This window comes from Chaetura pelagica, unplaced genomic scaffold (assembly GCF_000747805.2).
Source record: "Chaetura pelagica isolate M959 unplaced genomic scaffold, ChaPel_1.0 scaffold2, whole genome shotgun sequence".
Classification (NCBI taxonomy): Eukaryota; Metazoa; Chordata; class Aves; order Apodiformes; family Apodidae; genus Chaetura; species Chaetura pelagica.
Window position 1 is genome coordinate 5,215,984 of NW_009952796.1, and position 16,328 is coordinate 5,232,311.

The following is a 16,328-nucleotide window of genomic DNA, read 5'->3' on the forward strand; positions in this document are numbered from 1 at the left end:
GAAGGCACTAAAGATGATAATTTGTTTAAGTTATAAAAAAGAGCAAGTAGTCTAAAAATTACTACTTGCTTTAAAAAATGAAGGTTCAACTAAACTTAAACCCTGCTGTTCTTTTTCACCTCAGGTCGCTGAAGCTCCTAGTTAAGATTCCTATTACCATACTAAGTTATACCAGTATAAATAAATATGTAAATTTAAAATATCAGCATTTTAACTTATTTCCCTAAGGAAACACTTTGGGTCTTTCAGAAAAGCCAAATTACTTTAAGATGGAGTAATCACAACTCCATAAAATAATACCATGAATCTATGAGAATTTCATGTTGCTTTCAGTTTTGTTTTTAAGCTTGTAAATTTTAAATCAAATTATGAAACAATACACAGTCTCAACTGTAGGGAAGGAGCAAGGACACAAAAAAGGAGAAAGCAGCATTAATCAGCTAGGAATGTCAGTACCATTAAGGACATGGTTACCAGAAAAAGTCAAGGTGACTTTTTATACTACTTTATATACTAATATAACAACATTAGCTATGGCCAGGTATAAGCATACCTTTACTGACTGCTATGTAAAGTAGTTTGGCTCTCATTGAAGTAAGTTAGTCCACTTCATGCTTATTGCATTATAAAAGCAATCTCAAGGTTTGTTACTCTGGAGAATTTTGCTGTAAGTAATCTATACCTTGGCTACGTGCATTAAAAGTTTGCCTTGATTTCTGATGAGAAACTGATTTAGTCCAAGTAAGAAGGTATGAATTTATCTAAAATAATTTATACTTATAATGAAAAATTAAATTAAGTATATCAACATGTACCATATTTAAAAGTACTTAAAACACCAAGGATAAGCTGGTTCCCTCTCCTCTTAATTTGAAAGTATTAAGCAAGCACTGGATTTTGGTTTTTCAAATTCAACCACAAAGATACAAAACTTTCTTGTTAAGCCACACTCAGTCTTATCTGCTGTAACAAGAAGTCTCATAGACTCTTTGCTTGATAAGCTTTACAGATTATGCAGGTGATGTGGGGTCATGGCTATCTTTGAAAAAAACAACGAACGAACAAGGGAGACTTAGGAATAAAGGTCACAGCTTAGAAGGTCAATGAATTACCTGCATTTTTATTTGCAGCTGAGAGCATGAAGAGATTCTTACACCCTACACATTCTTTGTAACTAGATCTATTTGAAATAAATATACAGAAAGTATTAACCTCCTAACTGACCTATTTTAGTTTAACAGTAAGACACTAGGATGAGATGGTGTTCACCCAAAGGTTCTGAAGGAACCTTTCTATTAGAAGTTTCAGTTTTTCACTGCTAGCTGAATCTTGTAACCTATTGTGACAACCACCAGGGTTGTTACTGGTAAACTCCAAAGAATTGTAGAAGAGACCCTTTGGAGGACTGAAATCTGATTAAAGGCTTAATGGTCACTTTTCAGGATAGGAAATGGGCAGCAGTAGGGTTCTACGCTGGTATTGGTACTGAGATAAGTTTTATACCACATCTTCATCAGTGGCTTGGAAAAGGGTGCCAGAAGTGGCACCCTTCAACCTTGCAAATCAAATTTAATTCCGCTGGGCAGTCAAATGCTGGGCCAATGATTAACTCCAGAAGGACCTCATACAACTGAAAATCCACCCAATATTTTTTAGGATTCCCCCTTGCCTCTTCCCCCAGACAAACTGAAATATCTTGTAGTTCCCAGACCACAGTGACTAACATGACCATCTTCTCCTAGGACTGTTCAAGTTTCAAACCAAATTTATGGATTATTACAAAAAATACAACCCCCACATTTCCATTTCACTACAGAAAAGGTCCTTTTAAGCAAACCACTGTTGAGGGTTAAAATAACCACACCCCTACATTTATTCTAGAGTGAAAATACCAGGTATAACACAAGGTGCATCAGAGCTTTCACCTAATAGAAAGGAGCAGCCCTCATCTCAGCCAGTTAATTCCAAAGCACTGAGTGGTGACAGGAAACAGCACCCATCTACAGTCACATACAGAGTGTAGGAGCAAGCCAGTTTTGTGTGTCCTGTGGTAACATCAAAGGAGGAAATTCTCCAGTCTGTACACATGCTACTCTTTTGAAGATACGAATGGAGGTGGTCTCAAATCAGAAACTACTACACTACTACTACTGACATCTTGGAAATCCAAACCCCAGGACATCCCAAAAAAGTAGCTGCTACAAGCATGCACATCAAGCTATCCATGTGTTAGGGATTTGCTAGCTGCCAACACATCCATACAGGAAGTACTGGGACTGCAATACTAAATGTTAAGGCTGAATTCAAATGATGAACATCCAGAATGAACCCTGCTATATTATGGATAATTATAAAAACGACCAGGATAAACTCAGAAATTGCCATTTCAAATCAAGAGATTTTTTCATCTACACCAGGCAAAATGGATAACAACCAAGTAATACAACAGTGAAGATTTTTATACTTTGTTTCTTCCCCCCCCCCAATTGAATGTGCTGGTTCCCTTAAAACAAGAAATAGAAATAGTCCGCTCTGTTAATCTACTGTTGTTAAAAAAACAGATGAGACTGATGTACTAGATCAAAAAGAATGATTCAAAGCCATTAAAATTCCACTATGATTCTTAGAAATCACAGGCATAATAAAAGCCTTATGTTTTCCAAGGACATAGTCCATTCCATCTTAGCTTTGCATTTTGACTTAAGGGTAAAATAACAAACAAAATCTCTGGAAAAAAATTTAGACACACACATTTTATGTAAAAGTGTGTCAATTTCCAAATAAATTTTCATATCTGCACAAAAAAAAAGTTTTTAAAAAAGGAAGATAACTCTTAAAACAAAAGTGCAGAGATATATGGGAAGGACAGATGTTGTACTTGAAATTATTGATAACTCCCTATTAGTGTCCTAGCAAGAGGCACTGATAAGCCAAACACCTAAGATAAAAATGACACTCACATTCTCCAAGGGGAATTACTACAAGATGTGTGTATTTGCTTACAAAATTGTGCACCAAAGGTATGTGATCAGTATGTGCACACTTATTACTGTACTAAAATCTGCAGATAAGTCAGTATAATATTTGACAGTGATGTGGAAATTTGGCAAAGATGTATTCAGTCTAGTATATAAACTGTCAGTTTATGCTACCATTTAACAAACTTTTCTTAAAGGCTGCAAGGTTCAGTTCTTCTGGAAAAAAAGTTTATGCTGAATCACCAGCACAAATATTTTTTCCTGTACTCTTCCCTATGCCTACTTCAGAGATGCTTATGTGTTCTTAAAACAAATCTGACTTCATTTTTGTTTGGCTCAGAAGTCATCAATCATGCTTGCCTTTATGTTTGTCTTTAACTACCTTAAAATACTTTTTATTCCATTTTCCTTCTCTCTGCTCAGTTAAGATTTTTGTAAAGATTTCTTACCTTTCTTGCCTTTCTGCAGGGCCATTTCCTGTCTCAGGGCACAAAGTGAAGCTTCACGCACTAGAGCAGAAAGGTCTGCCCCTCTACAGACACAGACAGAATAAATAACTTTAGGATTAATTTCTCTTCTGCTGATGGCATATAGAAAGACAAGACACTCTAAATGATGGTAAAAGCCTGATTCATCTTAAGAGGATTTGGAAAGAGGTCCAAGTCAGTCCTGCAGCCTTCATTATGGAGTGACATCCTCCAGATTTTAGGGACAGATTAAGATCAAATAAATGAGAAGCAGGGGAAGAAGAAAAAAACTCCACCCATAATCCTTAAAAACACAAAAGGATTTTTATATTATGCCCCTCAGATAGGAGCATGATAAATCTTTTTTTTTGTATCAGTCTTATGAAAGATTCAAATGGAATCAACCATTATTACAAAAAGGAGTTGCTTTGCTCAAAGATGCATCAACAGTTAACATGCTCTTAGAATAATAGTATCCACAAAGCATGGTCACATCAGTCTTCCTAAATATTTAATTCCAGTTTCCAGTTGAACTTTGCACAAGCCTTCAAACTGCTTCAAGTCATTGAACCAGAGAAAATTTTCTCAATTAACTCCCCATGCTTCACTTGGAGGTATTCAGAATATTGCTCTATTTAAAAAACAAAATAAACAACAAAAACCCCACCCAAAAACCAAACCACAAACACACACCCCACAAACAAAACCTCAACCCAAACTACAAACAAAATCCAGACTACAGACAAAAACAAAAAGTAAGTGAAAGGGGCAGAGAAAGAAAAGTACTCCAAACTAAAAACCATTACTGGTGACAGCCTCCATTTCTAAGGCTCAAAAGCAATACTGTGACAAGCATCATGTCATAAACTTTTTTGTGTGTGAATTCCAGAAAATCATTAACTATTAATAAATAAGTTAATAGATAAAAGCACAGCTGTTTTGTAGAACACAACTGCAAATTAGTCTGATAGATACGGCTATCAAGCTTTCCTAAAAACCACACCTTGGTATTTCCAAAGCATAACTTGAAATAGGGCCTCATTACTTTGTCAAACACCCATTGCTTTCAACTGTGTGACAGAACAAGTTGGTTAGGTTTGTTTCACCAACTTGTTTTCATCATCATTGTACATGTGTCTACAACTTAAGGAGGGCTCTTTTTATCCTCTGATTATGCAAGAATTATAAAATAAAAACCAAGCAAAACCAAGAAGCCTCTACTGATCTGTATTTACAACACAAAGAGGACTATTCCAGATGAAAAATACTTCAGCATTCATATATTCCTACCAACTCCTTAGAAAAAAGCACAAGTGTGAAGACAAGAAAAATAGCTTGAGGGAAAATGCTTATAAACCCTGAAAGTTAAGAGATCTTAATAATAACAACATAAAAACACATTATCATGCATCAGAAGACTGTTACCACTGCAGATTAAATATTAAAGCCAAAACTAGAAGCTACTCACGTATAACAATCACAATGTTGACTGTAAGCAATTTCTTCAAGGCTTACATCAGTATCTAGTGGAGGCCGTGTGCCACCCTGAAGGATTGGAGATAGTAAGAAAAGGAAGATAAGAAAACATTCTTTTTTACACATGCCATCCCCAAAGTGATTTTCATCAATCAGGAATCATACAAGAATCTGACAGATTCTCTGAAATACCCACAAATATTAGTGTTTTTAATCTCAAACCAACAAGGACAACCAACCTTAAAAAAAAATAAATTATGAAATAAGTAATGCTAAATATTCACCAACAGATTAAGTTTTCTCTAAAAAACTGATGGCCAGCCTGTCACAAGGCAAAGTAACACTGACACATGCGGTATGTGCACATGCCCTAAGCAGCTGGTTACATCAACAGCATTAGCTGAAAACTTCCTCTAGTTGTATGTGTTGAAATGAAACAGCTAAGCAATAAGCATGTAGACTTAGTCTTATCACCTTTTAGACAGAATTATTTGTGTATCTCAAGTTCTAGACACGTATTTTCAAACTTAGAAGTTTTCCATTGTATTTTTCATAAAAGTTTACATACACTGTAGATATTCTAATAGGTTTTTTGATATTACTCTTCCTTATTTTTACTGCTTCCTCCACAAAGATCCCAAAACTGTTTTCTTTTGTTACTATTTTTGCATCTCCAACAGCAAAAAATATTGAACAACATTATAAATTACATTTGAAACTAGCCAACAAATTTTTCAAAACTGTTAGCATGGAGATCTCCCTACTATCCTTAGACAACAGTAAAGTAGTATCATGGTAGTACAGAATTTCTAGATGTCTATAGAATCCAACTATACCCAAGTTTAGACATGAAAGGACACTTCTTGATACAATTGATATAGTTCTGCCACAAACTCATTTGACAGAAATGCACAAATTATTATAATTATTTTCTGACTTCTTCAGGTGAAATAATACACCACATATCAAGAATGCCTTCAAGGGAAAAAAAGTGTAGTAACTGGCAAGTTAAAACCTTTGAATACTTAACAGACCATAGAATAATGAAGGACTAGGCAGAGTAAGGGAGCAATCTTGAATAAATCTTTGGTAGAATATCAGTTAGAAAGGGAAAAAAAACCCAAATCAGCCAAAAAAAACAAAGTAACAGCCTGATTTTGAAACATCTGGAAAGGAGAAACTTCAACCTGGAAACAAGAAACCCTCATACAATTTCATATGGGATACTTAAGTAGTTGCTGTACAAGACTGCAAACCAGAGAGACACCTTCTCTGCTAAAAAGAAATGTTTTTACCTATTGCTTTGAGTAGCAACATATTTCGGGCATTTTTTGAGTGTGGTGATCTGCCTGCCCTGGAGACAAGCTGAGCAGTATGTGCACCAGAAAAGCTTGCTACCACTTGCAGGAATGTATTAATTATGTGAAGACATGCTTCTCTTGCATAATACATATGCAATTTGAAAATGACCAATTGGTGCAAGTTAACTGAAAGAAAACTTTCACAACAAGGCTTCAACCTATGTCTGGGCTGTCTGTTGTCCTCCCCATAACTCCCATTTCTACTCCCCATGCTGCCTTTGTGAGCATCCATTTTTCCCATCAGCAACGATTTGCAGTTTCCATGTCCTGTGCATGTATTCCTCGGGGATATCTGAGGATGCTTACCATCATACACAAGCTGCTTACATCTGCACCAAACATTTTGTTATATCTAGCCCATATTTAAGCAAGTGTTCCTATACACAGATCTTTCAAATTTCCTTATCTAGAATGTATGGATGAAGTCTAATAAAAATAAGGTATTTAAATTAATTTAACCTGTTATTCTTGCAGATAACTCCAATAAATTTTTTAAGAATATAACAACCTATTTCTTGTTCTTAACAATAGAAATACAAATCTTTGCCTAGCTTTATGAGAACACCAGTGCCTACAGAAGTAGCATGGAATGAACACAGAAACACACAAGGAAAAAACTAATTTCAGAGAGTGTTTGTATCTCATTTCTACTGGCCTTTTAATTAAGAACTAAGAAAAAGAATCCACTAAAGACTTAATGCCTCATTTACTACAAAGATTTGTAACCAAAATATTAAGATTAGTATGAAATAAGTATGGGTGGAAGTATTTGACATTCCAAAAATAACATGCCCTGATAACCAATATTCACAGGAACCAAGCTAGTCAAGACTATGCCATTTATTGCTTGTATCACAAGAAGGCCCATAATCAGATAAGGCGAAGATGGTTTGTCAGCAGAAGACAAATATGCTCTGATAGCAGGATAATGACACAGTTACCACATCACATGTGCCACTCTTCTTTGTGTTATCCTAACAGGAAGTTGGACTGTAGCCTCAAAGATTCTCAGAAGTAGAGAGCAAAGACACTTTTTGGCAACCAAGATTTACAGCAGCTGAAGTAAGCACAATTCTGAACTGTTTGAATCTTAAAGGGCATCTAGAAAACAATTCTCTGTAACAACCAGTTTGTCATCACCAGTCAAGAGGAAACCAAGAGATGAACTGAGGACTCAACACTGAGTTCCTTATTCTCGGTGTTGCACACAAGTGACCCTTGCCCTACCACTTGAATTCATGCATCTTGGAGACGAAATGTGGCTTTGAGAGGGAACAAGTGAAATCTGTGAGAGAGTGAGAGAAATCAGTTTTGTTGAATATCACCTTCCCTTCCCATGGAACCTCTCACGAAGCTTTGCTGCACGGTTTTCCTACGCTACTGATTACAGTTAGAATGCTTGAGACAAAAACCTCCAAAGATTCTCCTGCAAAAATTAAGGAGAGCAGGCTCAACAACAGTATATTAAAAAACAGAGCAGATGTAAACTCTGTGCAAGAATCCTTCTGCTCTGTTTGGACAGTCTATTGACTGACTCTTACTACCCACTTCTTCCAGAAGAACAAGGTATGAAGTCAGAACAATCATACAAGCCCAATATTTGAAGGACACTTCCAGTTATCTTTAAACATATTATGGTAAAATAAAAAACATAATTCCTTATAATATGCTTGAAAAATGATTCATGGATGTCAGACTCAAATGATCTTCTTTTAAAAGGCAACCATTTTTAAAAACAGGGTTGTAAAAAGTTTTAACTGAAATATTTTTATAAAACAATAAATGGATCTACTGCTATGAGCAAATGGAGGCATACTTAGTATTTCCTTCCATGAAATAATTGCATAGAACAAATGAAGGGAAGTCTTAGCAACCTGAATTTGTAATAAGAGTCTGACTTTTGAACAACTATTTTTGGCATGGAAGAACGTTCTAGAAAGAGTTATCAGTTTTTTAATTCTATGGGATTAATTATTGCCTATACCACAAATTGAATGCTTATGCAAGTCTTAGCTATATTTTTTACAAATTTGCTAATTGATTTTTTTGTCACACTTCATAATACAGTGATATCTTTTCACTGTAGTAAATACTTGGTCTCCTTTGCAGCTCAAAATAAAAAAATCTGACAGGATACTTGGTCTTAACAAGCAATGCTCATCTACTGGAAAGAACAGGAAAGCTCAGAGTGATTCATAATGCTTTGCAAGTTCTTTAAGATCTTTATTACTACTGTGCTGTACTTAGAGAAATACTCAGATGGAATTCTATAATCCAAATCTCTGAAGTGGCAGAATGTGCCATTGACCGCAAGGAGGACAAACCCACGAAGGCAGGTATTTCCCATTTTACTTTGACCAACAACCTGTATCATCACTAGCTTCTTTTAATCCTAAAGGTAATTAAGTGTCACAATTACTGTTGAGCAAATACAGCTGGACCTTGTGAAACATTTGGATGAATGTGTGGAACTCTTCCCAAAAGTCTTACAAAACATTCATAGGCCCATTACTCACACAGATAACAATCTTTTAATTACATCTGTTCAAACTGTGACTATAAATGCAGCAACTTCTATGCTTAACAGGTTTGCTTTACTCAAGATTTATCAACCCCTTGCAGTCGCAGAAGAAATTTAACAGCAAACCTGGCTGCTGGTTTATTTTTATGACTTCATGTAATACCTGAAAGTGCTTAATGAAACATGAGTCTGCAACTCTCTGTAAAATTTAATTTGCCTTAAATCACTCCACCAGGCTTCAAGATTAAGATTTTTTTCCAAATACTCACTTTGGTGATGGTCTTTAGAATAGCAAGTCGATCTTCGGGTGGTGGCAAACCCACATAGAGTGTCTTATCCAGTCTTCCAGGACGCAGGATAGCTGGGTCAATTATATCTTAGGAAGAGGAAAAAAAGAAAAAATTATCCATAAATGAGATAAAACCTTAAAGTATACACACAAGAAGGAATAAATGCATACTTGCACTGAGATTCAAAGAAGCATTTGTGCCATAATGTGAAGCTCTGAGCATTAAAATAGCTGATTGAAATAGTTTCATCTCTGCCAAGTAGGAATCTCTGTTACCTGGTACAGTTAAGATACTTCTGCTCAAAGATGGCTCATAAATAAGAGTTTCATTATCTTCACAAATGAAGACAACTCTGCCTTTGGCAATACAGTGCTAGAACATTTTTACTGTCTTATCTAGCATAGTCAAGTGAGAAATTCCACATTAACTCACAAGAAGGGAAAAAAATGCTTCTGGTTCGTGCTATTGAAAGGAATTCTACCCGTATGAACTGTTGCAATCTGCTTGGAAGGCACAGTGATAAATTAAGTACACAGGGCCAGTCATAAATACCCATAGGAAAGTTTAACTTTACTGGTCATTCGTGTTTCTACTACATATTAATCTTCTGAGTGGTAAGATAGGAAGCACATGAAAACATAAAATAGAGCTGCAAAATACAGAATTTGTTTCCCAGGAAGAACTACAGACTCCAAATTTATGATGTGTGGAGAAGAAACCAAAAATCATCACAAATGTTTCTAGAAACCTGTTCAAAGCTTAAAGGTAGTAGAAATGTCTAGCAGCCATTTAGCACCACAGGCTTCAATACTGAACTTCCTCAAAGGTATAAATATTAAGGATTATTGGTGTAACACAAGATACAGACAGGGCACATAACCTGAGAAAGACCCAATTCCGTATTTCAGCACAAACTGCCTGGATGATGTTTCTAAATGCTTCTTGATGCCCCATTTCTCCATCTACCCAAAAGATTAAAGTCTTGCTTTATTTTACTATGTAATTCTGAGTCACCATTCCTGGAGGTATTTAAAAAACAGGTAGATCTGGCACTTAGGGATGGTTTAGTGGTGGACTTGGCGGTGTCAGGTTAAATGGCTGGACTTTTTAAACAATCTTAAAGGTTTTTTTTCCAACATAAATGATTCTATTATATTCTACACAGTATGGTAATGTGAACAGTAAAATCATAAAAGCACCCACAGAAGATATAAAGAAAACTGTACCTTTAAAATAACAGAGTTTTTAAAAGTCTGAAAGTTAGACAGACATGTTAAGTAGCTATTGCAAGAATGTTATCCAACAGTAACAGTTCAAAGTTACACGTAATTCTTAGCTGGAAACTACCAAGGACTCCAAATGAAGCTGTCAACACTCTTACAATCATTATATCCCTGTTGATAAAATGTAGCTAACAGACAAACTAGATGCCTTCACTTATATTAAAGGTGAAGAACTGCAGAAAGGTAAACTGTTAATTCTTACTGTGCACATGCTTAAAAGAAAACAAAATCAAAACATTAAAAAAAACTCTATAAAACAAGCAAGCAAAAAAACCCCAAAACACAAAAAAAACTACCACCCAAATCCCAAAACAGTAGCATGAAAGCAGAGGTAGCCCTTTCTTGCAAATGAAAATAGCTTGCTTAACTCGAGACTCCCAACCACCTCATCCTACCACAATGTGCTCCCGATTCACTTTTTAAAAATGTGCCTAGTTTTGTTCAAGTTACTCTCTCACCTATGCTTAAAGGACAAAAACTAGAATGAGATGCATACATTAAAAATTGCTCCACTATCTTTTCCTTGGACAAAAGCAATTTTTTTTCCCCTAAGATACAGCTGTTGTGGCTAGAGGCAGGACTATGCTACTGACAATGTGATGAGAATGGTGTGGGGAAAAAAAGGAAGAACTTGATGTATTATTTTAATCTAGACCAGATGAAACACAGGTTAAACTGCGTCCCTGTGCAGGTAAAAAAATCCTTCTTATACATCTGCTTTATGATTCTCTCTCCCTTGCTTCTGGCACAAGAGCACTTTCCTGTTTTTGTATCTCTGTCAACAGATTTGCCACGTTATTAAGGCAAGATGACAAGGTTCACTTACCAAACATCAAAACATACTCTCAATAGGGATTGCATTACAGCACCATGCACTCGGTAACTTCCCTATCCTGAAGTTTCAAAAGCTCTTTAAAAATCTTAAACTTGATATGCAAAATACTGTATCCATTTTGTATGCTGAGAATATGGCACTTGCCATGTTATCTGCCAAATTACACAAAGTTATCAATATGGTCTCAAAATGCACACCTCAATTTCTGACATAAATTACTACAGTGCCCACATTCAGAGTTACCACAACTCACACTAACTCAATAAGCTGTAGTAATGATGGCTTACAATTAGAAGACAAATGGGTGCAAATTGGAGCATAGGAGGTTCAAGGTGAATAGCCAACAAAATTTTTTTACTGTGAGAGTGACAGAGCACTGGAACAGGCTGCCCAGAGAGGTTGTGGAGTCTCCTTCACTGGACACATTCAAAACCCACCTGGACACGTTCCTGTGTGATGTGCTCTGGGTGACCCTGCTCTGGCAGGGAGGCTGGACTAGATGATCTTTCGAGGTCCCTCCCAACCCCTACGATTCTATGATTCTATGAATATCAAAGCTTAACACAGATCCACACCCCTTGTCTCCTTACGAGTCAGTTCACTTCACTCTGCTGATTCAGACCTGGGCCTCAAGTTCTTGGTAGCTCAAGTCAAGAAACACAGAAAATTAGTATTTACTTATTGGTGAAACTCACTTATTAGATGCATTTCTTATCTGTTTAAAGATCTGACTAATATTTCTCTTCTAGAAATTTCAGAGTATTCCATCCTGAGAAATCATTATGTTCTCTCCATATCTATTATCTCAAAACTTACCTAACAGAAAGAGTAAACTAATTTTAGACACATTTAACATTTTAATGAAATTAAGGTAGTTATTATAGATACCTCTTTCAAAGCCTATTGTTATCTCTCAAGTTTGAAAGTGGAATGTGGAAACATGATAACACACTGTACTTCTTTTCCAAGCAGTTGTCTCACAGAGAGACTATACTTTTATTGAGAGAAATATCTAGTTAATAATTTTTTGTCTTGGTTTTCTGATGTAGTCAGTTCTGATGTATTATGTTCTTAGAAGACAGTAGTACCATTTTCCAAACAATTTGGAAAAATTACATAATGGGTCATTCAGAGTACATCCAATCCTCACTTTGTTTTTAAAGGTTAAAACAGGCACTAGCCCCAAGAGAATTATGTAAAATTTCAGTTTGCTACACTGGTCTCGAAACTACTGCAAAATTTTATCCTCTTCATTAAATTCTACTGAAAGGATCTCTGCATGAATCCCTATAATGTGATGTCCTATTGTCCTATAAAAAAATCTATTAGTCTCACACTCATTTTGAGTTGATTATTCATGTCTTATCTCAATGGTACAAAAGCCAACCACGATTAAAAAAGTTCCATGCACACCAGCAACAATAACCATTCTACTGAGTCTAAACTTCTCATAAACTCACTACAGTTTTTGAAATTATTTTTAAGTATACAGGGTCTAGGTCCTCACATTAAAGATGTTCTGGAATGTAGACTCAGAAGTTCTAAAATGTTTTCTGAGACTATAGATGAACACTGCAGTTAACAACTTTCCTTCTACACAACAAATGAACTCCACTGAAGTTACTCTAAAAGATACACAGGCTGCTGAAATGCAGAAATACCAGTTGTGTGAATTAGACCTATCACAAAATAAACTGTTCCATGCCTCACAGAGTAGGTGCTTTTCTTAGATCTTGCCTTTAATTCAGCAAAATGTATAAATAGGTACAAATACAAACAAAAAACCCAAACCAAAACTGAAACTACAGTCAGCAAGAGCGAAGATTATTTTTTTACTGTTTCAAAATGTGGTTTAGGTGAATAGCTCTAGAAAACTAACAAAAACTTGCTAAAGAACTCACTGAAACTAGGAACATGCTCTAAGATAATAGTAAAAGGGGAATTTTGCAAGATTTAATTTGAAAAAGCTGGAAAGACCAGGAATAAAAGCAAAGACAACATCACCATTTACATCAAGCTTAACTCACTACCAGTTTGTGGTTTTTCACTGATCTCTTGTCTGTTTCCTCAGCGGTGCTGATAGATTGTTAAGCATTTCTGTAAAGAGTTTATAGATGTTCAAAACCTGGGGAAGTCAGGAAAGAGTAGAAAGCAGCAGGATCCAATAGTGAAACTCAAACTGGTAATTAGAAAATTCTGGGAAATTACAGACCTTAGTTAACAGCAGCGTTTGATAGCATTTAGTCTCAGATTTGGGGAAGGAAGTAAGTTGAAAAAGAACATAATTAAAATTTCTAACATGATATGACATTTCTGTCTCTTTTTTTCCGCTCTCTCTTTTAAATGTCATTGAGTTCTTTAAAAGTTTAATCCTCCTCAGAAAAAGTTTTACACTAGTTCTGCATTTAGGAAGAAAGACACTTGAGTTGGAAATACTATATCCCTGCTAATTTAGCAGTAGTCAAAAAAGATCTGCATGGGACTGTCAAAGCCACTGAACAAGTAAGTGCAAAAAACATTAAAATATCCTGCTTTCAAGGACAGATCAAAGGCTTATTTCAGCACTGCCAGAATAAGAATTACTGCTTGCATGTTGTATACGAGAAACAAAGGAACCAATTTCTTGTGCCTGCACTTTTGGCAAAATGGGAATTAGAATGTTCCTAGTCCTAAAAAGCTATTATGAAAAAAGAATTTGGCAGTTTTCAGGCATGGGGAATATAAACCACCACCATTTCATATAATACGTTGCCACAGGTGCTAACATGACACCGGAACAACTGTGAGGAACGCAGCTTGATGCCAAAACTCTACTGCTACTACTGCTATTCTTTATAATAATATTTTTATGAGACCAGACTCTTATTTTGGCACCATGGTGCTTTACTAGCATAGACTTCACTGTTCTCTACCTGCAGTGTGCTCCTATTAAGAACCCAGAACATACTAGCAAAATTTAATCTGGTGAACACTGCCCCTTCCTAAGCACCATCAGTGGTGAATAAACTGGTATTGCCTCAGTTTAACCACAGCTTCAGTAAAAGTTGTTCTGATAAAAGCTGCATAAATTGGAAACTATATTTATTCACAATGACAAATGCAGATATCGCAGCAAAAGTTTGTAGTCTAAACTTATCCAAAGTGTTGCTAATGCACACAACTGATAAACTTCTAAAGCAAAAGATCCATCCTATTCAAACCTGCAGATAGCTGCCTCCTCTGGCAAAAGTTGGATGTGCCAGGCTTTGCCGTTCAGAATAAGGTATTTTATCATGCTAGAAAGACAATTTATCAAGATACAATTCACTTCCACTGACAGAATTTGCAAATAAATTCATAACCTTCCGTCTAATTATTGTATTTGTTATCCCTGCCTTTGCATTTTCTTTACATTTGGCATTTTTACATCAAATCCACTTCTGCCATCAGTGTCACTGGCTAGTAATACACCTCTGAGTTCATGGCGTACAAATTTCCAAGCTTCTCTCAAGTATTACTTAAACCACCATTACTCAAGAAAGTTTTGTCATTTTATCTCTTCCAATATAGTAAACCAGTACATCTACCACTGCAGCCAGACAAGGCAACAGTGACTTTTTAAAACTTAAAAAAAAAAAGAAGCCCAAAACCAAACTACCTCCAAACCATTACAAAGGTACTTTATACCAACATAATGGTAAATCTGCATCTAGTAAAAGGCTTACAAAGGGATGGATTAACAACTGCACAGATGTCTATTTCACATACACATGAAAATGAGACCTATAAGCAAGTACTGAATCAGTGTAAATGTGAAACCCAAAAAGCTAAGAAACAGGACAAATGTAGACACACAAGTATCCATATCTTGAAATTAACATCTGAACAACATTTACTCTAAACTGGACCTTGTAAAGCTACTAGATTACATACTCAGCTGCCTCTAGGAGAGGAGTTACTAGCTCAGAAAGGTGCCATGTACAGACACTGGCCCTAAAAATAGCCACCCCATGTGTACTTCTGGTACACCTAAGGTGGCACTGCAGGAAGTCAAACTGGATGTTCCCAAACTTAAAAAATGTTGTAATTCACACCCCAAGCTACCAGTCAGAGATAACAATGAGTTTACTGTCACCAGCAATAATACAGGAAGCCCCTGAGAAACACTAAGCAATAAGGCTGCTTGATCCAAATACTTGCACTAGTATAACTTATTTAGGGAGAGATCTCTTTCCTAAGGCAACTTGATGACAGCAGCACTAAGACTCTTGGTACATCCAACTCTATTTATATATAGACGTGCTACATTGTATAACCTCATTCTCTTTTCTACACTGGATTAGATAGGTCAGAATTACTAAACTCATGCCAAGAATACCTACCACTCAAAGAATTTCTGTAAGCATAGGCAGATTAAAGAATCTGCTGCTGACACTGCACTGTGTAGAAGGCTTGACTAATCTGTCATGATGCAAAGAATTCAAGAGACAGGAAAATTTCCCTTAAAAATTTTAAATTTTTTGACTGCTGGAAAAAAACCCAAAACCACCTAATAGTTGCCTGTATTATGTGATTTCATACCAAATTTTCCTTAACCTGCAGGACCCAAGTAGTCTGCCAAGTTTTAGCTTTCTCATCTTCCAATTGATATCCAAAGCAGCTACACTGTTGTGGTTTTTCTCCATGCTAAGCCATCTCTCATCAGAATTCAACATCTTGTCATCACTTAATACTTACAGATACAAACAACTAAATGTGTCTTCTTGTTACCAGCACTTCACCAAATAAACACTCGATGCAAAATTCTGGTACCTACACCAGTATGGTTTTACCAAGATAGACTAGTAACACTGTATTTAATTTAAGTTGTAATATTTGGGAAAAATGCTCATAACCAAGGAAGTACAACATCTTCATGCATACATTTCTAAACTGACAACAAACTCCTTTATTTCTAACTCTAGGCATCTACATGGAATTCAAATTCAGGAAGAGACAAGTTTGTATTGTAAGACTTCTCCATAACATAAAAAAGTCAAAGAGTTGGTTGTAAAATACGTGATGTTTGTAAAGCAAATGTCAATATTTAGCTTATTAACTAAGAAAATGCTGGAGGAGTTACAAAGCACAGACAGCTA

General features: G+C 35.9%; 1 protein-coding gene across 1 annotated transcript in view; it reads right to left on the reverse strand.

Annotated features, from left to right (window-relative positions):
• Positions 1-3,401: 3,401 nt before the first annotated feature.
• The window catches only part of NVL (nuclear VCP-like), a 32,699-nt gene continuing 19,772 nt past the window's right edge, over positions 3,402-16,328 (reverse strand). Inside the window, exons 18-20 of the mRNA XM_009994765.1 lie at positions 9,073-9,179; positions 4,914-4,990; positions 3,402-3,510 (exon numbers count right to left, since the gene is read on the reverse strand). Of these exons, the coding sequence (XP_009993067.1) occupies positions 3,402-3,510; positions 4,914-4,990; positions 9,073-9,179 (293 nt within the window). The remainder of the gene's footprint in view (positions 3,511-4,913; positions 4,991-9,072; positions 9,180-16,328) is intronic.